Source organism: Erpetoichthys calabaricus, chromosome 1 (assembly GCF_900747795.2).
Source record: "Erpetoichthys calabaricus chromosome 1, fErpCal1.3, whole genome shotgun sequence".
NCBI classification, from domain to species: domain Eukaryota; kingdom Metazoa; phylum Chordata; class Cladistia; order Polypteriformes; family Polypteridae; genus Erpetoichthys; species Erpetoichthys calabaricus.
The window spans coordinates 180,537,669-180,565,620 of NC_041394.2; the positions used below are offsets into that span (position 1 = coordinate 180,537,669).

Below are 27,952 nucleotides of genomic sequence, written 5' to 3' on the forward strand. Positions count from 1 at the left end.
AACTGTTCCTGTATGCATCTGATGCTTGCTGGGATAGGCTCCAGCAAGACTGTGGCCCTGCCCTGGATAAGCAGATTAGGAAGAGGGATGGATGGGGGGCTTGAAGTGGGACAGTTCATACCAATATGCTGTACCAGCTTTCTTCCATTCAGATTTACTGGATGTACATCTATGATATTTGATCAGTTCCTGTCACTTCATTACCTGGCATGCAAGCTCAAGATTCTCTCTGACTGAAGCATAAGCATGCTTTATCAATCCAGCAGGTGCAGATAGTATGTTTTGTCTAGCTATCTACAGAACAGAGATGGTAAGAGTACCACTGAGTAAGAGAACAGAGAAGTTGGCAAAGACATGAGGCTCACAGCTATCTCTATTTTAAATGATCGAATCTCACAAAAATGGTTTGATTTTTGCTTTGTTTCTTCTTAAAATGGATACTCTGTTTTGCAGTAGGAGTGTAATTTTAAGACAGATCAATACTCAATATTTTTGGCTTAAAAATTGATGCATTTGGTAAGTTTTGAGACTTTTCCATCACATATGCACGCGGGGTTCCATGAAGCTTTGTGAGCTACAAGACCACAAAAAGTATTTTTAAAATGTATAAACAAACACTTCACTTTAGACTACATTTTTATGTGAAAAATTAATATACATCACGTGTTTTAACACTTCAAAATCTCAGCACTCTGATCTCTTGCCTTGAACAACCAAAATTAAGCATTACACGATCAAGGCAAATCTGGTTTATCACACAAACACTTTTTTCCTACCTCATATTAATTCTATTCACTGTACATTCAGTGTGGAAGTGGTTTATATAGGACTGTACTACTGAAGCAGAATATAAACACGAAAAATTGTGGTTCAGACCATGTACATAGACCAGCGTTTTTCAACCAGTGTGCTGCGGCACAGTGGTGCGCAGTGAGAGCTATCCAAGTGGGCCATTGAAATAAGAGTCTAGCGTACCATTTTGCCTAAACCTGAGAGACAAAAGCCTCCAAGGTGGTCAAGATCTGTGTGAGGAGGACAGGACTGCCTGGAAAAGCAAGCATAAAAGCAGCAACACTTTTGCTATGTTGCAGACAAAGCACTTAGAGCATTTCGGACACCTGGCTGTTAAAAGACCATCTGCCTAGATGTGTGGTACCAGCGAGTTTCACAGGGATGGTGGATAGTGGGTATACTAGTTGTCTCTGAGGCAGAGAGGGGCAGGCAAAGGGACAAAACAGCTGCACGATGCTACCAAAGTGTTCACTAGGTGGAGTGTCTCCAATCACTGATCTCAGAGCTGCTTTTTTACTGGCTTCTCCAGTAGTCCCGCCCCTTTGGACAGTTGAGCATGTATGTGAGATATAACGTATTTGTGGTTAGTAGAACTGTGGTGTGTCTTGGGATGTTTTTGGTTACAAAAAGTGTGCCACCCCAGAAAAAAAATTTGGGAAACACTGATATAGACCACCAAGGTCTACAGATCTTGCAAAATAAAAAAAATTTGGGAAACACTGATATAGACCACCAAGGTCTACAGATCTTGCAAAATATATTTTAGCAAGAAACCGGGCACATCATGTTTGAAAACATGCAATAATCATGTTTATAGAACATGTAATAAAATGCCTGCAGGAGAGGAAGATATACCACAGATAGATTTGCTTCCTTTTATACTTGCATATTACTTTAAAATTACAATAGTTTGCCTGGTTAACTTTCCTCTGCAATCAAAAGGTTTAAGAACACTAAATTTTCTTAATTATTAACATGCATACCTGTATCTCTCCATGTACTGGGTCAACTGAGAATGAGCACAACATAGCTAAGAAATAAAAGCAAACTGAATTAAAATCAAAAAACTGTCTTAAAAAGAAACAAATTAACAATTGTTGTTCTAAATGGAAAAGGTTTATAAAGAAAGGGTTACAAATAGAGACACATTAAATTATGTACAATAGTGTGTAATTTACCCCATGAATATTTTCAAAATAATGTGCTTCATGGCCAGTACACCACCCATCTTTTACAGTAAATTTTGCAGCATGATAATTGCATACATGAACATACCTAAACTCTCCTTTATACATAGATTAGCATTTGAATGTTTTGGTTACATAAAAACAGACAATTACTGAACAATACAGTATAAAAGCCTTAATAATATTCACACTCTCGGCTTCACAATGAAAAGAATGCCAAGAGTATGAGGAAAATGACTACAGAACAAAATAAAATAAAATTTGTGAATGGTTTATTTTTTCTTCAGACAAAACTCCAAAATCTTTTATATTAACTTTCAGGTGCAAACACTTTGAGGAGACAGAGGCAAAAGTATACTAAAAGCAGATGTTTCAACTGTAGAGTGTGTCCTCAGTTAATGAAGTAATTAACAATTCATTGTCATAAATAAAAGTGCCTGGGAATCCTTAGCTATTAATTATGGCTTATATGGCTAGAAGACCAAATTTCTTATACTGAGTGGCAAAAAGAAGCAAGACCAGTGGTGACTACATAGCCAGTGCATTTTAAAAACACACTGAAGGACAAAAGAAAGGAAACTTTTAAAACACTACTGTATATGTAGTTTATTTTAAATTAGGCACTTCGAATTCAAAGCGTACACAATAGATTTATTTAATAATTTCTGCTAATAAATACATTTCCCACTTTATTTTCTTTTCAAAAAAGAATTAGGACTCTACAATAAATGAAGAGAGTACTGGATTAAACTCAAGGTATTACATTATTTTTACATTTCTCATTACAATAAGCACGTTAAACATTTTTTACTTTCATTGTTGCTTTTCTTTTATCTTTTATCAGTAAAAGGCTAATATTAAATGTATAAATGAAACTGAAATTCATATGAGGATATTTGGAAGAAATCCATTTTAGTTTTCAGTAAATTTCTTCTAAATGCAATTTTTTTTTCATGACAACACAGAGGAAACCACTATATGATCCATCAATGAAATAAGCCAAGTACTTTTGTACACTCTTTAAATTGGCTGAAATGAAATGTTAAGTCAAAGGAAATAGAGTTAAATTATCCACTTAATTTGCACAAAGTATTTAGACTTTAACATAATTAAGAAAAGTGACTTTCAGAATCTGTTGACTAAAAAATAAAGCACTATTGGAAAACAAAGATTTCATTAATATCAGTAAAAAAATGTGTAATATTATATTATACTTTTCTACCTGTGCACCGGAAACTTCAGAACTGTGGATGCAGGCAATGGTGTCAATCAGGTTGTGAGCTTCATCAATGATCACAACCTGGTCTTTTAGTTTGATCCCAGAGGAGCGACGCGTTGACTCATGCAATAACGTCTGGTAAGGTAGCACCACCAGCTTAGCAAAACAAAAACCAAAAAATTTTCTCTCTTAAGCATATTTATTTACAAACTCATGATTTTTCTCTGATATCAGTATATTGAGAGCACAGTTGGTCTAACCCTGTTTTATAATCTGGTTTTTAATTAATATGAGCAGTCCTTTATCGTATTGTTGATAACTTAAGTAATAATGTAAAAGGTTCATAGTCTAACTGATAGAAAGGTGCGTTTCTTCCATAAAATAACTACATTCTTCTCACCTGTGCAGCTGGAATGGCTGAACGACCTCCATAGTAAGGGCATGCTTTAATTTCCTTGCCTAGAGTCACCAGCTGTTCAACATCTCGAACCTTTACCAAAGACTCATCTCTCAGGCCCTGAACTGCATCATGGTTAGAGAATGGGCAAACAGTTTTAGTCACTCCTTTCTTCCTCTTTGGCTCCTCCCCTTTATCCTTCTCTGCTAAGAAAAAAAAAAAAAAAAACTTGTAATATTAACACAAATGATTGTATCAGTAACAATGTGAGCACCATCTATTGATGGCAGTGATGTAACCTTCACTGTACCTTGTATCATTGCCACATGGTGCTCAACAAACCTTGGGACTTTGATCACAATTTCATCTGTCGTCCAACCTTACTATATTGTATTATAATATTCCAAACTTGATTCTTTCTGGATGTTATTTTTTCAGGATAATCTTTTTAATATTTTTAAGAATTAAAAACGATATTATTTTTGTCTAAAGTGTTTTATTTTTCATCTCTACAGTTTATTTGCTTTAATATGCATATTTAATTGCTTTTGACAATTACTATCAGTATTGCTATTTAAATGTCAATTTTCTTTCATATTACAGCATTAATATTTTATGTTGCAATATAAGTAAGGAACCATTAGTAAAAGATTTCTGTCAGTGAATTGTATATATAAAAATTTTAAAAAAAAAAGTTCAAAGTCCATCAAAGAGAGAAAGATAAAAACATGCCAACATGCAACATAAATCTAAGCATATAACCAAATATAAATGCCAAATTAAGGTTGCACTGGTTTGTGTATATTGTTTTAGATAGTTTCATAGATAATATTCCAAAACTAATACAGTTTGACACAGTTTAGAATAATTTTCTACTACATAAACATTTCTATCTATATTAATCAAGATAAGTAATACTTCCAAATTTTTTGATAGAATATCAATAAAATTGCCTCCTGTTTAACCTCTGGTAACCCGAAAGTGGGAATTGTACTTTCCAAATTTATTAATAAGCTTAAGGAAATCATTATTGAAGAACTGAAAACAACCAGTGAAATATTTAAATCTCCTCAAAAATACCTACAGAAGAAGCAAATTGTTAGGTTCTCAGGGCTGCTCACTTTAAGAAATACGTCATAAGTAAATATAATACTGGTTAACTTGCCTTTATAGCTCAGATATAAAAGTTTTGAAGATCATTTATCTTTACCATGTGAATAATGGTTATTTTATAGTCTGCTGATTTACAAATTTTACTTTGTATAAACTATATCAAAATACATATGATCTCATAGCTTCCTACAAGCTTGATGCCTAACAGTTTTATTTTGTCTAGCAAATTGCAGAAAATAAGGTAAAAAAACCAAGGTAAAAAAGTACATACTGTAAATGCTCTGCTGATGTTCTAGCTTGTATTAAGGCACATTTGCAGATATGAGATACTGACAAAGACAAAGTAAACCTATTGCATTTTGATTAAAAAGACTTGATATAAAAAGCTAGCAAGGACATAGAATTCGAAATGAAAGCTCACTGTGTTCAGGCAGCACAGCTGAGGCACTTCTCAAGCAACTAGTGAATTAACATAAAATTCAATAGTCCCTTCGAAAAAAATGCTCAGATTTTTCAAGTAAGGGAGACATAAGTTTCAAGGTAAGGTTGTTGTATTCACTAATCATAGCACTATAAAGGTAACAAATTGCTGCAAGCAGATTAGCACATGCAAGTAAGAATTTCACTTTACTCTGTACATGTGACAATATTGACCCTATAAACCTAAAAATAGAGACTGATATCTGTGACCTTAAGTGATCTTCCAGACTAGTTTTTAAAGAAGTATTCACTTTAAAATATACTTACCATGTTTATTCTTCTGTATTTCCATGCACCGATCATTTATCAAGTGAATTGAGGCTAAGCGTCGCACCTCATCATTTATGCACAAGTTCTAAAAGACAGAAGTAATCTTAATTTTTTTTTTTTTTTAAAACAAATGTTTAAGTTATGCGTACAAGTATTTTTAAGGTTGGATGTAAGCACATATAGTGATAGCCATTACATGGTAATCAAACTAAGAAGAAAATGGTAGACAGCAAGTAGGATACATTTCCTAAAGAAGTTACATCCAGTAAAATGTCATGTGAAAACCAGAAACAATAAGATAAATAAGCACAAGTTAGGAAGCTTTTACATGTTTCTATCAGTGAATTAATATGCCTAAAAGGGTTTAAAGAACAGAATTAGTGTAAAGCAAAACAAAACAAAACATAATAATAAAACCAATTTCAGGGTGAACACAAGCAAGGTAATTAATGTACAGAACATATTATGAATTAAGCAACTGTCACAACCATGAACATAACAAAAAACAAACAACCAACCACATTCTTGGCTACTCTGAAATGCTCATTTACTAAAAAAAAACCAAAAAAAAAAAAAACCTGCTCAGCACTTACCACCTTAGATTTAGGCCAGTCACTATAAAAACATTATCTAATAAGAAAAAGGTGGCTTATTAAGCAATACAGAAACCCTTTATAGAAACACAGTAGACCTGCTTGTTTATTAAAACTTATTCACTATTATGGAAATTAATATTTTGATAATGGCTTGTTAATTGCCATTTAAGGAATGAATGTGATAGAAAACAAACAGCTTTCTAATATGTAAGCATATATTCTGAGTAAAAAAAGTGTAAAAATCGAGTACTGTTTTCAGGAAGGCATGTTTTATTGATGAGAACTGCTGTGTATTACGATGTTACAAACATTTACTTAATTTTCTCCCTGAGTGTTTAGGAAATTCTGTTAAGTGCTGATTCAGGATGTGCAGTGTAACCGATTGCTTGAGAAGGCTTTGTTATAATAGGCACCGTTTATAACATACTTTACAAGCAACATGCTGAAAGCAAAGCTAGCACTTCGATATTCTATCTGCAATGTCAGAAGCATGGACTTTGTATGACCTACAGGTATCAAAAACAGGGACACATTATATGAGCCCATCCCACATTGCCTGAACTGGGAGGGACATGAAATTTATGATAAGTAGATTTGAAAAGGTAGTTTACGACCCAATTATCAGTGTATCCTTTCCTTCTTGTTTGTCTGAATTAGAGAGAATGCTTACATGCAGGAGCAAAGCATGGGCTGGACTAAAATGACTGAGTTATGGCTAACAGGATTGTTGGTTGTATCAAGAGAGCCACCCTGCACCACGACAACCCACTGACCCAGAAGTTGTGACAGGAAACCAAAGGACTAGCATAAGTTTGGTCTCTCTCTATGCCATTATTCACCCTGACAAGACAGGCCATGCTACCCACATCTACCATTTCCCATTCTGAAGAGAGGCGATCTCTCTATTTCATTCATGCAGATGGCATGCTGGACAGAGGTAAGACAGAGATCCAACTGGTAGCCTATTATCAGGACCATTCATTGTATTCTGCAATTTTGGTCATATTATCTATAATGTATGAATAAATGTGTAACTTTCTTTCCCGACTTGTTTTATGCTCAATCCTGTTGCCCAGAGGTCATGGATATAAAATGTAGCATAAAACATGACGGTTATATCCTGTACCTTTCAGGTCTACATAATAAAGAGTCTAAAAGGGAAAAACAGTGTCACCTCAGGACCCTACCAGAAGAAAACATTCACTATTGCCAAAATCTGCTTATAACTGTAATATCACTGAAGCACAATTTAATTTTACAGTTATCTGAAACTCAATTTATTGTTTCAGCTCTTTTCTTGTGTGTTGAAAGTTTTATTGTAAAAATATATTCCAATACAGTAATTCCTCGCTACTTCGCGGTTCACTTTTCGCGGATTTTATATGCAAGCATATATAAATACATAATGTGGATTTTTCGCTGCTTCGCGGGTTTCTATGGACAATGGGTCTTTTTACTTGCTTCCTCAGTTGGTTTGCCCAGTTGATTTCATACAAGAGATGCTACTGGCGGATGGCTGAGAAGCTACCCAATCAGAGCACGCAGTTAAGTTCCTGTGTGCTGCTGATTGGCTCAGCGACGGAGTGTTGCATTAACCAGGAAGTCTCATCTCACTCATTCATCATTAACGTGCTAATGCTTCAGGGGCCGTGTCCAAGCACCAACAGAAGATGCAAATGATTGCAGAAAAGGTAAAAGTTTTGGATATGTTGAAGGAAGGGAACAGCTACACCGCTGCAGGACATCGATTCTTTTTATTTAAAAAGGAGGAAAAGCATATAAGATCTAAGGCCGCAGTGTCCTTTAACCAGGGTGCAAAACGAGTTGCAAGTGGACGTGATAAGGCAGTAGTCTGGATGGAATCTGCTTTAGGAATCTTTGCAACAAGGTCGACGACGTCATGACCACCTACAAGCTGCTACGTGTACTTCGCAATACAGTAAGTGTAAACTTATCTACCGATTTCATATTGCTTAGCAGTTGTCCCTGTTTTTAATAGAGTAAATGGTGGGTTGTAAATAATACAGGGAGGGTTTAAAAACGTCCAAATACACGTTAAATAATTAAATAAATATAGTGTCCCTACTTCACGGAAATTCAGTTATCGCGGTCGGCCTTGGAACCTATCTCCCGCGATAAGTGAGGGATTACTGTAGAAAAATTCAAATCAACACTAAACCACTGAAAACATCATTAAGCCACTACATGTACCCATGTATTAAAGAAAAAGTGACAAAGGAGTAAAAACCAAATTAATAGTAGATAGAAAGTAGACCTGCCCCCCTTAAAAAATACACATAGATAATGAATCATGGCTTCCATCCATGCAGCTCCATACAAGTCATATAGGACTGCCAACATTCAATACTACAACCAGCCACAACATAAATTCTTGCAGCAGATATTTCAAGGAACACAGGATTAAAGTAGAAAGATTTCCAAAAAATGACAGGTAAAGAATCAAGAGATTTCCAATAAGAGAGCCAAGACTAACTTCAGAATCAGAAAACTTTATTAATCCCGAAGGAAATTACTTATGTTACAACTTAACAACAGACAAGGGACATGTTACACTAAGAGCAAGTATAAAGTAATCATGTAAATATAAATAAAGTATAATAAATGTAAGTATCAAACTAGAGTGCAGAGTGTTGCACCTTAAGTTAATATTGCACAAATAAGGTTATTCTCATGCAAAGAAAAGACAATTTATTGCACAAGAACAGATAGTATTTTACACATTTCAGGTACTTGAAAAATGTACCTGGATATCCAATAAAGAAAATGGGTAATAGCTTAAAGTATGGGTGAGTGACCGGAAAAGGAGTTATAGAGTCTGATGGCTGTGGGGAGGAAGGATTTTCTGTGACGTTCAGTGGAGCACTTGATGCTAGTCAGTCTACTGATGAAAACGCTTCTCTGTCCAACCACAACTCTATGAAGTGGGTGATTAGCATTTTCAATAATAGACCAAAGCCTAGACTACATTCTCTGATCTGCCACAGTTTCCAAGCTGTCCAGTTTCTCTCCTACCACAGAGGAAGCCTTCTGAATTAGTTTGTTTAGTCTCCTGATGTCTGTCACTTTCATGCTGCTCCCCCAGCATGCCACAGTGAAGAAAAAGGCACTGGCAACCACACTGTCATAGAACATCCGCAACATAGTGCTGCTGACACTAAAAGATCTGAGCTTGCGTAGGAAATACAGCCTACTTTGACCCCTCTTGTATATGGCCAGCGAGTTCCTGGACCAGTCTAGCTTATTGCTCATATGCACCCCTAGATACTTGTACTCCTCAACTATCTCCAACTCCATACCCTTAATAGACAGGGGAGTGGCTGGAGATTGCAATCTTCTTAAATCAACTACCAGTTCTTTAGTTTTAGTGGTGTTGATCTGCTGTTGATTCAGCTCACACCAGTCAACAAAATTGTCCACTACCTTCCTGTATTCCATCTCTTCTCCATGTCTGATACTACTCCATGTCTGATACTACCAACTATTGCAGAGAGCCCAATGAGAGCAGTTCTGCTGGAAAGAAGTATGACAGAAGAAAGGTTCAGGAGAATAAAGACTTAAGTAAAAGGAACATCAGAGATGAGGACTGATGAAAGAAGCTGCGTCACAGCTCACCAGAAAGCTGGGACTTTAGGACATTCCCAGTACATATGAAAAAAGCTACCAAAGGCTTTAGAACAAAGAAAGTGGATCATTGTAAAAGGTCAGAACAAAATGTTTCAGGCAGGACACAGAGAAACAAGCAGTATACAAATTCCAATTAGTTGTGTTGATTATTTTGTTTATTTAGACGCAGAAGGAATGCCCTTGATAATCAGGTCCCCGTCAGGAGGAGCAAACAGTACCAGGTTCCTAAAAGAGACTTAATAGGCAAAGGAATAGAAGCAGCGTTCCATAAAATGGACTGTTGGCAACACTTAAAGCAGTGATCTGGGACTCTCTGACCATAAAGCAGTACTTTGCACTGTTTCATTACCTTTCCCTCATCTTACCTGTAAATGTCAAATTACTTTTAGAAACCTTAAAAATATCTGTCCCTCTAAACTTCCTAGATCTATTTCTGACCTTTTTCTCTGTCTTACCCTATGCCATCTGCACTCGATAGACTTGTTGACTACTACAACTCAGCTCTTCATTCAGCACTAGACAAAGCAGCTCTTTTAAAACATAAGGGGGTTTCCATTAAGCATTCAATCCTTGGTACAACTCAGAATTACTGTCTATAAAATCAGCTGGCCAAGGCCTTGTTATCACATAAGACTGGCCTTACTGTGCACGTCCAGGCTTTCTCAGACCATTAAAGGGCTTACAGCCAGGAACATTCATTAAGGCAGAATAACAGACAGCTGCCAAAATAATTTGAAGATGTTGTTCTCTGCAGTTAATAAACTACTTTAACCTGCATCTGGCACATTACCTCCTCTACTGTAGTCTGTAAAAAAAAATCCTCCACTTTTTCCGGAATAAAATTAAAACATATACAATTCAACTAACACAAATTCACCATCCATTTATATCTGACTATATATACTGACTATTATATACAGTAATCCCTCGCTATATCGCGCTTCGCCTTTCGCAGCTTCACTCTATCGCGGATTTTATATGTAAGCATATTTAAATATATATCGCGGATTTTTTGCTGGTTCACGGATTTCTGCGGACAATGGGTCTTTTAATTTCTGGTACATGCTTCCTCAGTTGGTTTCATAGTTGATTTCATACAAGGGACGCTATTGGTGGATGGCTGAGTAGCTACCCAACTTACTTTTCTCTCTCTGATCCTGACGTAGGGGGTGTGAGCAGGGGGGCTGTTCGTACACCTAGACTATACGGACGCTCGTCTAAAAATGCTGAAAGATTATCTTCACGTTGCTACCTTCTGTGTGCAGCTGCTTCCTGAAGCGACATGCTGCATACTTAAAAGCACGAAGGGCACGTATTGATTTCTCTCTGTCTCTCTCTCTCTCCCTGCTCCTGACGGAGGGGGTGTGAGCTGCCACCTTCAACAGCTTTGTGCCGCGGTGCTTCGCATACTTAAAAGCCAAACAGCCCTATTGATTTGTTTGCTTCACTCCTTTGAAGAGGAAGATATGTTTGCATTGTTTTAATTGTGAGACAGAACTGTCATCTCTGTCTTGTCATGGAGCACAGTTTAAACTTTTGAAAAAGAGACAAATGTTTGTTTGCAGTGTTTGAATAACGTTCCTGTCTCTCTACAACCTCCTGTGTTTCTGCGCAAATCTGTGACCCAAGCATGACAATATAAAAATAACCATATAAACATATGGTTTCTACTTCGCGGATTTTCTTATTTCGCGGGTGGCTCTGGAACGCAACCCCCGCAATGGAGGAGGGATTACTGTATTCCTACTAGCAGGTGCCACTTCTAATCTTCTATTACAGCTGCAGATGATTCAAAACTCTGCTGCAAGAGTCCTTACAAGGACCAGCAACAGCAAGCACATAAGATCCATCCTGCTTTACCTTTACTGGCTCCCTTTAATCTTACAGGATTGGATATAAAATTCTATCAATAACCTACAAAGCCTTAAATGGTCCATAAGTGACCTTCTCCATCACTATGATCCAATTTGCCCAGTAAGATCCACTGATTCTGGCAGTCTTGTTGCTCTCCATACTATCCTGCACTCTATGGGTAAAAGGGCCTTCAGCTCCATAGCGCCAAGACTTTGAATGACCTAACTAAATTAACTAGATCAGCTGACTCAATTTGTCAAGGAAGACATTTAACTTAACCTAACATTCTGCCCTATGTTTCAGTTTACTTCTCTGTTTAAATGCTCAGGATAATTTGTGTGTGTGTTATATCAGACATTTTGTTATTTTTTCAGGGTTTTCTTCTAGTATCAAATGTAATATTTTACTTGGTTTACTGTCTTTTTTTCTATTTAATGCTTTGTGTATCCAATATTTACCTATCTTTAGTTTTCTATGCAGCTATTATATGTATCCAATGTTATATATAACCTGCTGTTCTTTCTGAAAATCTTAAGTACTTATATATATAATTTATTTTATATATATATATATATATATATATATATATATATATATATATATATATATATATATACATACATACAGTACTGTGCAAAAGTTTTAGGCAGGTGTGAAAAAATGCTGTAAACAAAGAATGCTTTCAAAAATGGAAGTGTTAATCATTTATTTTCATCAATCAACAAAATGCAGTGAATGAACAAAAGAGAAATCTAAATCAAATCAATATTTGGTGTGACCACCAAAGAATGCTTTCAGAAATATAAATAATGATTGTTTATTGTTATCAATTTACAAAATGCAAAGTGAGCAAACAAAAGAAAAATCTAAATCAAATCAATATTTGGTGTTACTACCTTTTGCCTTCAAACCAGCATAAATTCTTATAGGTACACCTGCACAAAGTCAGGGATTTTGTAGGATTATAGTCATGTGTATGATCAACCAATTATACCAAACAGGTGCTAATGATCATCAATGTCACACGTAGGTTGAAACATAGTCATTAACTGAAACAGAAACAGCTGTGTCGGAGGCTTAAAACTGGGTGAGGAACAGCCAAACTCTGCTACCAAGGTGAGGTTGTGGAAGACAGTTTCATGTCATGGCAAGATTGAACACAGCAACAAGACACAAGGTAGTTATACTGCTTCAGCAAGAGGTCTCTCCCAGACAAAGATTTCAAAGCAGACTGGGGTTTCAAGATATGCTGTTCAAGCTCGTTTGAAAAAGCACAAAGAAATGGGCAACGTTGAGGATCGTAGACGCAGTGGTCGGCCAAGGAAACTTAGTGCAGCAGATGAAAGACACATCAAGCTTATTACCCATTGAAATCGGAAGATGTCCAGCAGTGCCACCAGCTCAGAACTGGCAGAAACGAGTGGGACCCAGGTACACCCATCTACTGTCTGGAGAAGTTTGGCCAGAAGTGGTCTTCATGGAAGAGTTGCAGCCAAAAAGCCGTACCTCCGATGTGGAAACATGGCCAAGCGACTCAAGTATGCACGAAAACATAGGAACTGGGGTGCAGAAAAATGGCAGCAGGTGCTCTGGACTGATTAATCAAAATTTGAAATATTTGGCTGTAGCAGAAGGCAGTTTGTTCGTCGAAGGGCTGGAGAGCGATACAATAATGAGTGTCTACAGGCAACAGTGAAGCATGGTGGAGGTTCCTTGAACGTTTGGGGCTGCATTTCTGCAAATGGAGTTGGAGACTTGGTCAGGATTAATGGTGTTCTCAATGCTGAGAAATACAGGCAGATACTTATCCATAATGCAATACCATCAGGGAGGCGTATGATTGGCCCCAAATTTATTCTGCAGCAGGACAACGACCCCAAACATACAGCCAAAGTCATTAAGAACTATCTTCAGCGTAAAGAAGAACAAGAAGTCCTGGAAGTGATGGTATGCCCCCCACAGAGTCCTGATCTCAACATCATCGAGTGTGTCTGGGATTACATGAAGAGACAGAAGGATGTGAGGAAGCCTACATCCACAGAAGATCTGTGGTTAGTTCTCCAAGATGTTTGGAACAACCTACCAGCCGAGTTCCTTCAAAAACTGTGTGCAAGTGTACCTAGAAGAATTGATGCTGTTTTGAAGGCAAAGGTTGGTCACACCAAATATTGATTTGATTTAGATTTCTCTTTTGTTCATTCACTGCATTTTGTTGATTGATGAAAATAAATGATTAACACTTCAATTTTTGAAAGCATTCTTTGTTTACAGCATTTTTTCACACCTGCCTAAAACTTTTGCACAGTACTGTATATTATATATATATATATATATATATATATACACACACACACACACATACAGTATATACACAGTATATGCAGGTGGAGATCCACAAAGGGAGAAAATGAATCACGTATCAAAAAGTAGTTTTTATTCCTGAGCTTTCAGTCCCTACCAGGGGCCTTCATCAGAGGATAATGCTTAGACTTACAAGAATTAAAGGCAATATATAGCAAAAGTTACGGAGGGTTTGGGGGCTAAGTCAGTTACACACAGGACAACCGAACACACATATTTCCACAAAAGAACAGAAAGCTCTAAGATCGCTACAAAATGACAATAGCATCATCACACCAGCCGACAAAGAAGGCGCAACTGTCGTATTAGACAAAGAACAATACACAATTGTTTTCTGACACCAACACTTAACAACTGAACAATAACCCAACAAAAACCACGCTTAATAGAATAAACACTACTCTGACCAAACTCCGAAATAACAACCGCCTGGATGCACAGAACTATTACAAAATGAAATCCAATGATGCTAACTGCCCCGAATTTTACAGACTCCCAAAAATACATAAAACACCACTGAAATTCAGACCAGTGGTCGGCCTAATAGGTGGACCATCTTACAACTTGTCAAAAAGACTTTTCAGTTACTCAAACATTTAACGTATGACTCGGCATATTCTGTGAACAGTGCCGAGTTGGTATTACAACGCTTGAAAGAAGTATCCGTCTCCGAGGACGAGGTCATGGTCTCGTTTGACGTCGTGTCGCTATATACCATGATTCCAATTCATCTGGCCACAGAAACATTATTGAGACTGGAAAGTGATCCCACCATAGAGACAAGAACCAAACTGTCCACTAAAGACATAATGCACTGAATATCACTCTGCCAAAAAACTCATTTTCATTTCAACGGCAAATACTACATTTAAAAAGAAGGTATGCCAATGGGATCGCCGTTATCAGGACTTCTAGTGGAACTGGTAATGCAGCGATTTGAAAATGCGGCTCTATCCCAGTTCACACCCAAAATTTGGATACGCTACATAGACGACACATTCGTCATACTAAAAAATGACCAGCTGAATGAGTTCTACAACCACATCAACACAATATTCCCTGCAATCCAATTCACCATGGAAAAAGAAATGAATCGACACATCAGCTTCCTGGACATCTACATTGAAAGAAATAATGACGCCACCCTGACCACGGCACACACACACGGAACAATTTAGAATCACCAATTCATGTCTTTGGACTGTGGGAGGAAACCAAAGTACCCAGAGGAAACCCACACAGACACGTGGAGAACATGCAAACTCCATACAGGGAGGACCCGGGAAGCGAACTTGGGTCTCCTAACTGCGAGGCAGCAGCACTACCACTACGCCACCGTGCCGCCCTATTTCTGAAACAAATTACAAAATTATTAAATGATTAACACTAAAGGAACTGATGATGGCTTTATAAGCTCAGCAGATTTAATTGGTTTTTATCAAGACATATGGTCAATGTAATAAAATTTAATGATATTCTTTGTTTTGTTGGCTATACAAACAAACAAACCCTGCTTTATTCCATTTGACTGAACATATATTTAGGCAGCAGCTTTTAAAAAAAATCAGATGTTAAGAGGGCCTGAAGATAGGTATGTCTTCCAATAAAGATTGGGGATTATTCAACCATATTCCAAACAAACAGAATGACTGACTAAATTATATATTAGATAACAAAATGTTAGATGAAAAACAACTTCAGTGTTGGCAAATGCATATAAAAAAAATTAGTGTATTTTTAGGAAAGGAAGGAGGCATAGTGGTGGATTGTGTGAAGAAGCCTGTAAAAAGGTTAAAAGCAAAACACTTGTTTCAATATGGGGATGTGTCCAGAGTAGTTGTGTCTCAGCCATTGAGATCTTCCATGGAGAGGGATACTGGGGTTACGTTATGCAGAAGCACATTACCTGTTAGAACAGCGTTCCTGGCTAGTAGGAAGCTGTAAGAAGCATAAAATAAGTCTCACAGGAAGCCTCCAGACAAGATGCACAGCCATACTAACAGTAGAAGAGACCTTACATATGTCAGTGCCGAAATAAACTATCGTCCATATTGTGTTTTTGCAGTTACTATTTGCTTTCCAAAGAGGACAAGTCAAATGCCAGTGAGGATGCAAATATCCACAACACATAGATGGTCAATGAATGGTTTGATGAGCATAGCAACAATGTAAATCATATGTTATGGCCTTCTCATGCTATAAGCAAATCCGATGGTGAACTTATGAAGGAGACTGGAGCCACAGAAATAACGAATGCCCTTCAACTCACCAATATGGTTTCAGACAATTAAAGAATTTAAATTCCATGCTAAATGTCCAAATGCTAAATCTGATTTGGAGATTTGTTGTGGCCCGAAGCACCAAAATACAATTCACATAGGTCCTTTCTTTTTTCTGTCAGTAACCTATACCTCTAAGACTTTACAGATCTTTCATGAAAATGTACCATTTAATCTTCACATACACCACCTACTGAAATCTATTAGAATTTGTGCTGGGTCCAATCTTGTTCTCCTTGTTTATAATTCCTTACAGCTTCTCTATATATTGTTTCACATTCTTTTTCCCAATATTACATATTAACAACAACTCTTTCTCGAACACGGCCTGTTTGCTAATCACTATATAGATGTATAAAGGCACTATTTTCATTCAATTGTTTCTTTTTTTATATCATGCACTTTCCATGGGCAAAACAGAAATTAAATTAAACAACACAAAACACAATACAATGTGTTTAAACTAATAAAAATGCATTTTAAATTTCATTCTTTAAGCCTTTTAATAATAATGGCATGGTTTAACTAAATTCTAATATAATAAATAAAGCTTCAATAAAGTTATTCTGTCAAGAGGACCAAGAAACACAACTCCATTGTACAGATTCCAGACAAAATTAATCCTTGTGTGTCCACAACCATTAGGAAATACCAATCTAAACCTTTCTTGACAGATTTAGGCAACCCAGTATCACCACTCTGTAATGTATGACAGTGAACAATTTTGGTGGAATAAAATGGTAACCTTAAGCTCAGTCATTCCAAGTCAACAGCTGCTATACATGCAGGCCAATGTTTTTTAATATTTTGCCAATTTATATATTCTTTTTATCTCTAGAAAGCTAAATATTAAAATACCCAGAATGAATTAACTTTGTCATGTACTATTACGTTTTTGTATATTGATTGTCTTGATGCTACTTTTAGATTTTAACTTTGCCTCCTCTCTTACAGCTTCTTTTGAATCATATTAGGGCTTGTTTATACTTGACGCTCAGAATGCGTACGTGCCCGCATCATGGCTGCTATGCGTTCTCAGCAATCATTTGATGCTTTCTCTGATCAGGTCCTCAGAAATTAACACAACGCATGCGCGAGTTGCAGTACCAGCAAAAAGTCGGGGGGCACAGTGTGCTAAAAGTTGGAATGTGACATCAGAGTCTCTGTGTACTATATACATGTGACAGAAAGCCACTTTGCGGATCTTACAAGACCAGTGTGCGCGATTCGATGTTTGAAGCAAAGTTTGTGGTGAAGCAAAATGCCGACATACAGATGTATTCGTGGTGCTTTTATATTCAAGCGTCGCATATTCCCGATCGTAATGAAACAATACATTTTAAAAGTCTCACATATCTTCTTCTGTGCCGTCTTTTTTTCTAGGGCTTCCTCTGGTCCTGACAGCAGCGGATCGCCAGCAATAGATCGCCACACTGAGCACATTAAATGTATGATATTCCAACTCTCTGCACATTTAGAATGCTTAGATTTATACTTATCACTTTCATGATAAAAAGCATTAAAGTATGTATATTACATTTTACAGATAAATCGGTAATTTCGTTTAAATAATGAATACTGTTAATAATTACACACATGGGGGTGATACAGTGGCGGAGCGTTAGTGCTGCTGTCTTGCAGGGAGTCATGTCGCCGATATTCCCTGCTTGGAGTTTACATGTTTTCCTGCTGGGTTTCCTCAGTGTGCTCCAGTTTCCTTCCAAAGATATGCAGATTTGGGGATTTGGTGCCGCTAAAATGACGCTAGTGTATGTGTGTGCTTGTATTCACCTTGCGATGAGCCGAGGCCTCGTCCAGGGATTGTTTCTCACTCGTGCCCAATGCTTGCTGGAATGGACGCATCCCTGGATTTAATCAATAAACATCCTTTTCAGAGATATTGCGGTAAGGTGTCATCAGAATTTAATGGGTGTTCTAGACAATTCACAACACAGAGAAGCCGGACGTGTTCTTGCCATGATAATATCTCGCACTGCCACCTGGCAGATGCCTCCAGATTTACGTAACACAAGGTAGTTATACTGCATCAGCAAGGTCTCTCCCAGACAAAGATTTCAAAGCAGACTGGGGTTTCAAGATGTGCTGTTCAAGCTCTTTTGAAGAAGCACAAAGAAACGGGCAATGTTGAGGATTGTAGACGCAGTGGTCGGCCAAGGAAACTTAGTGCAGCAGATGAAAGACACATCAAGCTTATTACCCATTGAAATCGGAAGATGTCCAGCAGTGCCATCAGCTCAGAACTGGCAGAAACGAGTGGGACCCAGGTACACCCATCTACTGTCTAGAGAAGTGGTCTTCATGGAAGAGTTGCAGCCAAAAAGCCATATCTCCGACGTGGAAACAAGGCCAAGCGACTCAAGTATGCACGAAAACATAGGAACTGGGGTGCAGAAAAATGGCAGCATATTATTTATTTTATATATATATATATATATATATATATATATATATATATATATATATATATATACACACACACACACACAATGTATATACTGTATGTGTTTCTGTGTAACGGGCGGCCAGGTCCCATGCCCGGCCGGGATGGCCCTGCTGCATATGTTCCGGGGGTGCAGCCATGGGCTCCTCAGTACCTCCCCCAGGACGCTTGGTGGCAGCATCCCTGGGTGATGTTGGTGCCTCAGTTTCCCGCAGGGCTCAATGGGAGATGGAGTTCTCCACAACCCCGTGGGGACCTGGGGTGGCCACCAGGGGGTGCTGCATGGATCCTGGAGCCTTTATGGACACCTCTACAGCCCCACCCGGAAGTGGGCTATAAAAAGGGCCTGCATCCACCACTCAGGAGCCAGAATCGGGTGGAAGAGGACGAGGTTACCTGGGAGGAGTGGTGGTGCCAGGGTGGAGAGTTGTGTGTTGACTGAATTAAAGTGCTTTGGGAATGTGTTGTGGCTGGGGGGGCTCACAGGGAAGATGTGCCCTCCAGCTAAAGAAAAATAAAACTCTCTTGTGGTTTTATACGTGCCTCTGCGTCAGTCTGTGCCGGGTCGGGCGCTATATAGCGCTTTATTACAACATATATATACATAGTTCAATATTCATCATCTTTAAATGAGTGAAATGTCAATCCATTTAACATATTTGAAATTTAAAGGAATTAAACATATCAGCTGATTTAGCCAGTAATTAAAGCATCGTCATTGTCAAAGAGAAAGATTCCAACTGAGCTTGGTTCTTTTGGCAAGTATTTTTTTACCCTCCTCAACTTGTGGAAGTAGCATATTATACTCTGTATGAGATCATAGCAGGATTATGCTTCCTGTCGGTAGCCTTAACCTAGTATATAAAGCCAAAGGAACTCAAAGCTATAGAGTTGTAGAAAAAATGATGAACAAAGACCAAACCTAAAAGAAGCAAGTAAAGCAAATAAAAAATATTGTTAAGCCACCACTGGGCTTCCCTATCACATCGTCAGGAGGCACGACTCTTTACATATTTTATTTGCTTAGTTCTTCAATGAAGGGTATTATTAGGCAACAGTCCAAGCCTCTTTATATTTTAAGGAAGCAAAATTACACTGGCAGAAGGCTCTTCCAAAACATTCAGTAACAGGAGAACTAGTTCATGAATCACTATTACCGGAGGGAAAAAATAAGCCTTTACTTACTGACTTGGCTTAAACTGTGCATCTCAATGTTGGCATGATAATAAGGACATCACAATCTCTGAAAAAAGAGACTTTACTGTGTGATGTCTCCAGAACACAGCATTACAGAAATAAAAGATTATTACCTGTGTACTTAAAAACATAATAACTAGTTGTAAACAGGAAATACCAATAAAACCACTATTCATGGTGATACTGTCACAGGATTTTAAGGCTTAGACTGTTAACTACTGTTCCACTCCCCACCCTCACAACTCTAGGAAGCTAGATTTGAATACCGCCATCATCACTGTCCATATTTGCATGGTTTTTCTGTGGTTACTACAGTTTTCCACCTTTATACCAAAATATATGACAGGTATGTACATTGTTACTAGTAACTGCAAATAAATTGTGAGTGTGTGAAAAAATGTGCCATGCGATGGACTGGCATGCCACTCAGGGATGGACCCAGGCTTATGCCAGATGTTTCCAGAACAGGCTTAGGCTCCTTGTGCCTTATAATTTAATGAAGCGATTTAAAATAGAATGGCAGGATATAAACGGGAAAAGTATTTAACACAGCATAATCCAAATGTTTCTAAAATCCTGTGAGATTATATTTCATAATCACCTTTTAACTAAAGGTTCAAACAGCAAGAAGCACGACAAACCATTAAAAAATGTTCATGACAAAACAATCAACTAAAAACTGAAATGTCAGTTATAAAGGAAATGGTACTTCTTTAACATGGACACTGACTATTTCAAAACAGCAGAAGGACAGAATAAAAATGCATCTAAATATAATCTATATTTAGAAAAGAATTGGGAAAAGTTCTTCAGTAAAAATATAAACCAAATGCTGATAAGATGTTGTGTGAAAATGAATAAAGCAAACATGACGTTTGAAATGTGTAAAAGGCAAGAAGAACTGATGTCAGATAAAAGTGCATAGTGCAAAAATGATGAGATGAAGCAATCTAAAAAGAACTGAATTAGCAGGTTCACATTTAGAGTCACTTAAAGAGCACACCTTAAAAACAATCTTAAGCACCAATAAGCAAATAGTTTCAGCTAATACAGAAACTAACATCATAATAAGCTTAATAATGAACACTTGCCAAAAGCCTTTAACAATTGTGTGTTGAATTTGTAACAGAAGAAAAAAAAGAATACCTGACGGGATGCCAGTGAAATGAGCCTGATCTCTTTGCCAAAAGGACTTTTCTGTACTTCATGTACAAACTGGGCAAGTTGCGAATGTGTCCGACTACAATAATAGACCTGAAGTAGTAAGAAAGTTGTTATTGATTACTGCCTAAAATATGAATTGCAATAAACTACATATTTCTCACAATAGTTACAAAATAATCAAAAAAAGATCAAACAAGTTACCTTAATAAAAAAAAATAAAAATTAAAAATGAATAAATTCACTTAATTAAAAAATAAATTTCCTGTGATTCAGAGGGCATACATTTTTCCATATGTTCTTACAGTGTTAAAAAAAAAAAGTGTTCTAACTTATTTACAATTAGGGCTTTTCTTTCACTATCAGGAAACTGAGTGAGTGAAGATTTGCTAACATAAGACTAGAATGATGAAAACAGATCTATAACACAGGAGTTTATCTAAACTTTTAGGGATGATACACTGTCTTATTCTAGTCATAAAGTGGCTAAACTGACATGCAGCTACATGTAAGCATCACATACTGTACATTAACCAAGCCTTGTACATCATATGTTATGGAAAGCACTTGACTGAAGTGAGATTTGAAGATACTTGAAGATAAAAGCATTTTTTTTAAAAGCACTTGTTCTATAATGAACATCATTTCAAGGTGATTTGCAAATACTGAACTATACTACTGTACATGTTTAAATATAAAAACTTGTCATCTATCTTAAATATAATTGTTGAAAACACCAGTTAACTGACTCGATCAATGTCTCACATAAGCCTAGAGGTTACGTCACAGTGTCAACTAACACCTCAGTTTTATCAACATCAACAAAGTTAATTTAAGAAATGTAAAATTTAAAATATACTTTTACACACATCAAAAAAAAAAATCAGGAGTAAACATTTAAAGTAACAAAAACACACATATTTATGCACCTACGAAATTGAAAAAATAAAAAATGTTATGTTGTTGTTAAAAGTACTGTAAATAACCTATGCAGAAATAATGTTCATACATTACATCTCATCTCATTTTCACAAACAATATTAAGTCAAAATAAAGAAGACGCAGCAAGAAAACTAAATGCTTAATGACAAAGAGCTAACATTAGATTACATTGACTCAGAACATACAAACATGAGTAGTTAATGTCAAGAAGCTATAACAAAAATAATTAGAAAAGACAGTATAAATTATAAATCTAAAATAAATATCAAAACAAACAAATACACAACTAGTATTATAGAATGAAAACGTCTGACTTGGCAACAGATAAACAAATAGTCACAGTGAGGCATTATAAAGGTGTGTTGCCGTTGCTATAAAGAAGTCCAAGTAGCATTTCTTGACATACTTCTTCTAAATAATTTATTGGCTAAAGGTACTAAATTTTAGTATATCAGAGAGAAGATGTGCAGAGTTGCTGATAATTTTCTTTATTCTCTCCCCTTCACTATCGTCCTCAGTGGGTTGAGCATGCGTCTCATAACTGAGCTTTTTATCTTAATCAGCTTATTGATTTGGTGGGCTTCTCTTGAAATGATGTTATCACACTAGTATACCACAGCTTTGCCCTTTCTTATAAAGTTCATCTGTGTCACTAAACCAGTCAATCCCATCACTGATGTGTACTTTAGTAACCAGTTCCTTGGTTTTGCTTATGTTAAGTTACAGACAATTGTCTTTGTACCAAGAAACCAATTTCTCCACCCGACTCCTATAATCTTTCTCAATCCCTTTGTGAATACACACCCATTAGTACAGAATAATCACAGAATTTTGTAAGTAACATGACATTGTGTTATATTTACTGTATAATCTGAGCTTTTTTTTTATGGCAAAGAGAAAAAGAGACAGGATGGATTCCTAGTGGAGCACCAGTGTTGTTCACATCCATTCCAGGCAGAGTATCTGAGGGTCACAAACTGCAATCAGCTGGACAGACAGTCCATTATGTAGGACATCTTAGCTCATCCACCTGCATGTTTCTGAACTTACCCCTTAAAACTAGAATTACCAGAGTCTACAAAAAAACTCATAGATCCAGCCCACCTTAAAACCGTTCTCACCTCTCTTTTGTCTTCTAAATGTGCCGATTAAGAGGAGCAGCAAGAAGCTGGCTATTCCATCCCCCACCATCGCAGAACGTTCACTAAGTTTTCCCAGCTCATGCCTTGTTTGATTATCTGGGAGTGACTGAACTGCTGGAGTTTTACAGTGAAAATAGATCGTTATTTGGAACACATGCATTTCATGTGTGTTCCGTTTCTACAGTAATCTGTGTAAACACATTATTAAAACAGAAACTTTTTCATATTGTAGTAACAAATGATACAAAATGTAGGCATAAAACTATAGAATGTGTGAAGCCTGACATCCAAATATCAAAAAACACTTTCACAAAAGGTTCAAAGATGATATAACACCTTCCGTGGCGTAACACTAAGATTTGCAGAATCAGAGCACAGCAGCCTTGCCATGCCTTAGAGACCAGAGTTCGATTCCTCGCTGGGGAAGAAGTGTTTTATTTTCTTTGTAACCTCAAACAGACATAAAATTTATAAATTGGTATGCACTGTAAATCGTTAAAGTTTAAAATGTCGATCGCGGTTATTTCTGTTGATTAATTCATGCTTTTTTACTTAGAGTCAGAACAGGAGCTTATTCAGCTTCTGATCTGACTCTAACAGCGCCACAGTATAAATTCACACCCGATCTGACGCTGTTCGTTTTCAAATAATATTGCATTACTTCGACGATGTTTTCTGATTGGTACTATTCGCGTCATGAAAGGATTTCATCAAAACGTCACATATATTTGTCTTTCTTTTTTTAAAATGTGCGCTGCTCACCGCCAGCATGTTGTAGCACACAGCAACTGGCCACCTGCATGTTCTTGTGCGCACTAAATAAGCGCACTGTATAAGACAGCGCTATATGCAATCATCAGATTCAAATGTTCACAATTCACACACATGCAAGGATCGTCTTTCTTACATTTACCAACGTTTGTACCTGTTACAATGTACTCACTTCTCTCAATGCTGTGGTTTCTATTACACACCTGAAAGAAAGACAATATATGTGAAAACATCATCACACTAATGTAATATTATTTGAAAATGAACAGCGTCAGATTGGGTGTGAATTTATGCTGGAACTGGAAATTCTCTGATGTGGAATCAGTTCTGTATGGTTGTTGGTGTGGGTGTGAATGGTGGACATAACTGGGAATTACTGTGAATGTGCGTGGTGTTTTGAGATAATGAATAGAGCTGCAAATTACAGGTGCTTGTTCAGTGTAATAGGAACCATAGCACAGAGAGGTGTGTACACTGCAACAAGTACACATGTCGTAAATGTAGGAAGGGCGCTCCTTGGGTGAGCTATAGCGTGTCTTTATGTGAAAACAGCAGTGTCAGATGGGGAGTGTCTGATGATTGCACATAGCGCTGAAGTTACTGCTCTTTACTATGCTTTCCTCTGCATGTCCTGGAGTACAAAAGAAACTGCATACAGCAACATGTGGGGACTGGCAAGATTGGGGGAAAAAAAAAATACGCGGTCGTATGTATCGTGATACACTGCAGAGCTATAGCGTGTCTTTATGTGAAAACAGCAGTGTCAGATGGGGTAGGGAAGGATCCTGAACGCGACTGAGAGAATGAAAAGTGAATAAAAGAAAAACAAAAACAAAGCTAACCTTTACAAATATCAAATTACACCGGCTGTTACAGACTGAAATCAAATGTATCTTTTTATTCTAAAATAGTAAAAATATGAGCAGTTCACTTCTCAAAAGGAAGTCGAGCAGGATCGAACTCGTGACCTCTTGATTTCCAGTCAGCAACTGATACTGTTGCGCCACGGCGGCAGTCATAGTAAATGAGTGTCAATGTCGTACACTTAGGCGGCTTTTTTTTTTTTCAGCAGTTATATTTTTGAATAAAAGCGCACTTGTTCTGTTATATTTGTACCTTTCGTGAAAGTGTTTCTTTGATATTTGGACTTCAGGCTTCATACATTATATAGTTTATGCCAACATTTTGTCATTTACTACTTGAATATGAAAAACGTTTCGGTTTTAAAAATGTGTTTATACAGATTACTGTAGAAACGGAACACACATGAAATGTGTGTGTTCCAAATAACGATCTATTATTTCCACTCTAAAACTCCACTTCACTCCCAGATAATCAATCAAGGCAGAGAAGTTCGTGCACGTTCTAAGTCGGTGGGGGGATGGAATAGCCAGCTGCTTGCAGCTCGTCTTTATCTACACATTTAGAAGACAAAAGGCGATGGCGGATTGGTGCGAACGGATCTACGAGTTTTTTCATAGGCTCTGGTAATTCTAGTGTTAACAGACATTGCTGGATGGTACTGAAGACACTGAAGAAATCAATACACATAATCCGAACAGTGTTGCCAGCTGTGTCCAGATGGGGATAAGCCTTCCGGAGTAGACAGATAACTGCATCTTCTACTCTGATCTTTGTCTGATAGGCAAGCTGTTGTGGTTCCAAGTGGTCTTTCACAAGAGGAATCAAAGTCAAGGAACTGCCTCTCAAAGGTCTTCATGATGTGGGATGTAAGGACCACAAGTCTATAGTCACCTGCCTTCTTTGGAAGTAGAACAATACAAAATGCTTTTCACTGGAGTAGCACATTCTGAAAATTTAATAACAGAATGAATTGGAAGCAGAGGATATTGCGGGTTGGATGATGGATGGATGGATGGATGGATGGATACTACAAAGTTGGTCAGCATAGGCCTTAAAAACCTCAAGGATTGTCAGTTCCCACAGCTTTTCCTGTGTGTAGCCTCTTCAGTTGTAGTAGACACATAGTTAAAGGAAATTTTGAATCAAAAAGGTACATGTTACCTCTAATCGGACACAAAAATGTCAGTAGCAATTTGAAAAAGGGACATACCTTAGTTACATGTTCTTCCTCAAGGTCACCATCATCTTCATCAACATATCTGAGAGAGAGAGAAAGAAAAAGACAAAGAATTTAATTGCGAAATCAAGATTTGCAATACAAGGTATAATATATTTATTCAAGAATACATAATGAGGTAGCACTGATTTTTGTGCAGTACACTACAAAACAAAAAATTAAATTTGGCTTTAGTAACAAAATCTGTGCCAAACCATGTAGTATTAAATGCAAAATAATAAAATATTAAACCTGATGTGATTTTTGGGCTTTGTATCATCATCACTCTCATATTCTGCTACAATCAGCTCCTCTTCTCCATCCTCCAAGCAGTCCACAGCACGGGACTCCTGAGATTCCTTGCTAAGCTGTAGTAATCTCAGTGCTTCCTCATGTACATTATCTTTCTACAGAAAAGAAGAGCACAAAGTAGGGACTTATAAGCTGAATATACATCAGCTTATAAACTAAGGAACAGGACAGTGAATTAAAATGATATTATAAATGCTTAAATGTACTGCATATACTGTATATGAATAGGGTAGGGAAGTATGAAGGCAGGAAAATTAAAGATGACACTCACCAAGTTAACAACCTATTTCAATTACTATCAAACAAAAAAGTTAATGTTCCAACAAGTTAAAGCCCTTTAACTAGTATAAAATACTTGTAATTCAATGACACAAGTTCTTAAGTTATCTTAATATATGTGATGGCAGTACAGCAATCTGTGGTGGCCTGAGCACCTGCTACATAAATTAGTCTGACCTTGCTGCAGAATTATTTTGCTATTACAGAAGTTGGACAAAATTACAAGTTAAAGTATTCAATATGACCAAGTTGCCACTGTAAGTTCTTTTCCAGCAATGCCTTTCATGAAGATCTAACTGATATGTACTAGCTGTCAAGATAGGACCTACAATTATTAAAACACTGTAGTAGGAAAAAAAAAAAAAAATCAGGCCTTCATTAAACTTTTTTTTTGATTTGATGAAATGGCAAATACTTACTTTCCCAGATAAAACAATAATTTAGGACACTTGGGCATGCATTAGTGTGCCCTTGACAACTACTTTAATTTGTACATTTTAGTGTTGGTTGTTTTTTTTTTTTGGTTGTTGATAATTTTAAGTGGGACTTTAAATTCATCTGCATTCTTTTAGACACAATTTGCGCAATTAGTGTAAAAGGCTTGGTGACAAACATGTAGGAAGAGCTTGTGTATATCTTTGTGTATATTGTTTTTCTGCTCCCTCCTTCTTCATATAGAAAAATGCTATCTCCACAACCTCTGATAAAATAAACAATGAAGCCATGATTAAACTATACTTTAAGCTTCACGACTTTAACTCCTAAAAAACAACATCAATAGGTACAACAACTAAATTTATGCACATTGTAAAGAACTAAACAGATATAGTAATTAGCTATCCTTGATAATACTGAACTGCTAAAAAAGGGACAATTTAAGGGTGAAAATTACCTTAACAGAAACATTTTTGGAATGTGGGAAGAAATTCATAGTACCTATAGAAACCCATACAGACGAATTTGGAATTGCCAATTAAACTAGCATGTCTTTAATGATGTGGGAGTAAAAAGTATAACCAAGTGGGAAAACCCAAATAGACACAGAAAGAATGTGCAAACTCCAAACATTCAATGAGCAGGGACAGGATTCAAACCCAGGATGCTAGATCTGTGAAGCAACAATGCTAACCACTGAAGTACTGAACCATCACGTATGTTTATAAATACAATACATGCAACATCCAAACACCACCAAAAAGACAATCATTTTTCAGTTCAAATTACATCCTATTACAAAGATGTAACCCCTTAAGTTAGACAAAAAGACCACAGGCCCAATTTTATGATATCCTTAAAAAAAAACTGCACAACCAGCCTTTAAAATTTAAAAGATAAGGAAGAGGCATCAGTTTTCATTGTCACTTTTCTGATATATTGATACCATCGTTCTAATTAATGGAACAGATAGAGTGTA

At 36.9% G+C, this 27,952-nt stretch overlaps 1 protein-coding gene across 2 annotated transcripts in view; it reads right to left on the minus strand.

Annotated features, from left to right (window-relative positions):
* The window catches only part of ddx11 (DEAD/H (Asp-Glu-Ala-Asp/His) box helicase 11), a 123,227-nt gene that overhangs the window by 69,980 nt on the left and 25,295 nt on the right, over window positions 1–27,952 (minus strand). The window contains exons 5-11 of one of the 2 annotated variants that reach the window (XM_028809293.2): window positions 26,200–26,354; window positions 25,942–25,990; window positions 20,998–21,105; window positions 5,456–5,543; window positions 3,599–3,798; window positions 3,202–3,354; window positions 1,776–1,822 (exon numbers count right to left, since the gene is read on the minus strand). In XM_028809293.2, coding sequence (XP_028665126.1) covers window positions 1,776–1,822; window positions 3,202–3,354; window positions 3,599–3,798; window positions 5,456–5,543; window positions 20,998–21,105; window positions 25,942–25,990; window positions 26,200–26,354 — 800 coding nt within the window. Of the gene's footprint in view, window positions 1–1,775; window positions 1,823–3,201; window positions 3,355–3,598; window positions 3,802–5,455; window positions 5,544–20,997; window positions 21,106–25,941; window positions 25,991–26,199; window positions 26,355–27,952 lie in introns of both variants that reach the window. The other variant, XM_028809283.2, reaches the window with a different exon arrangement.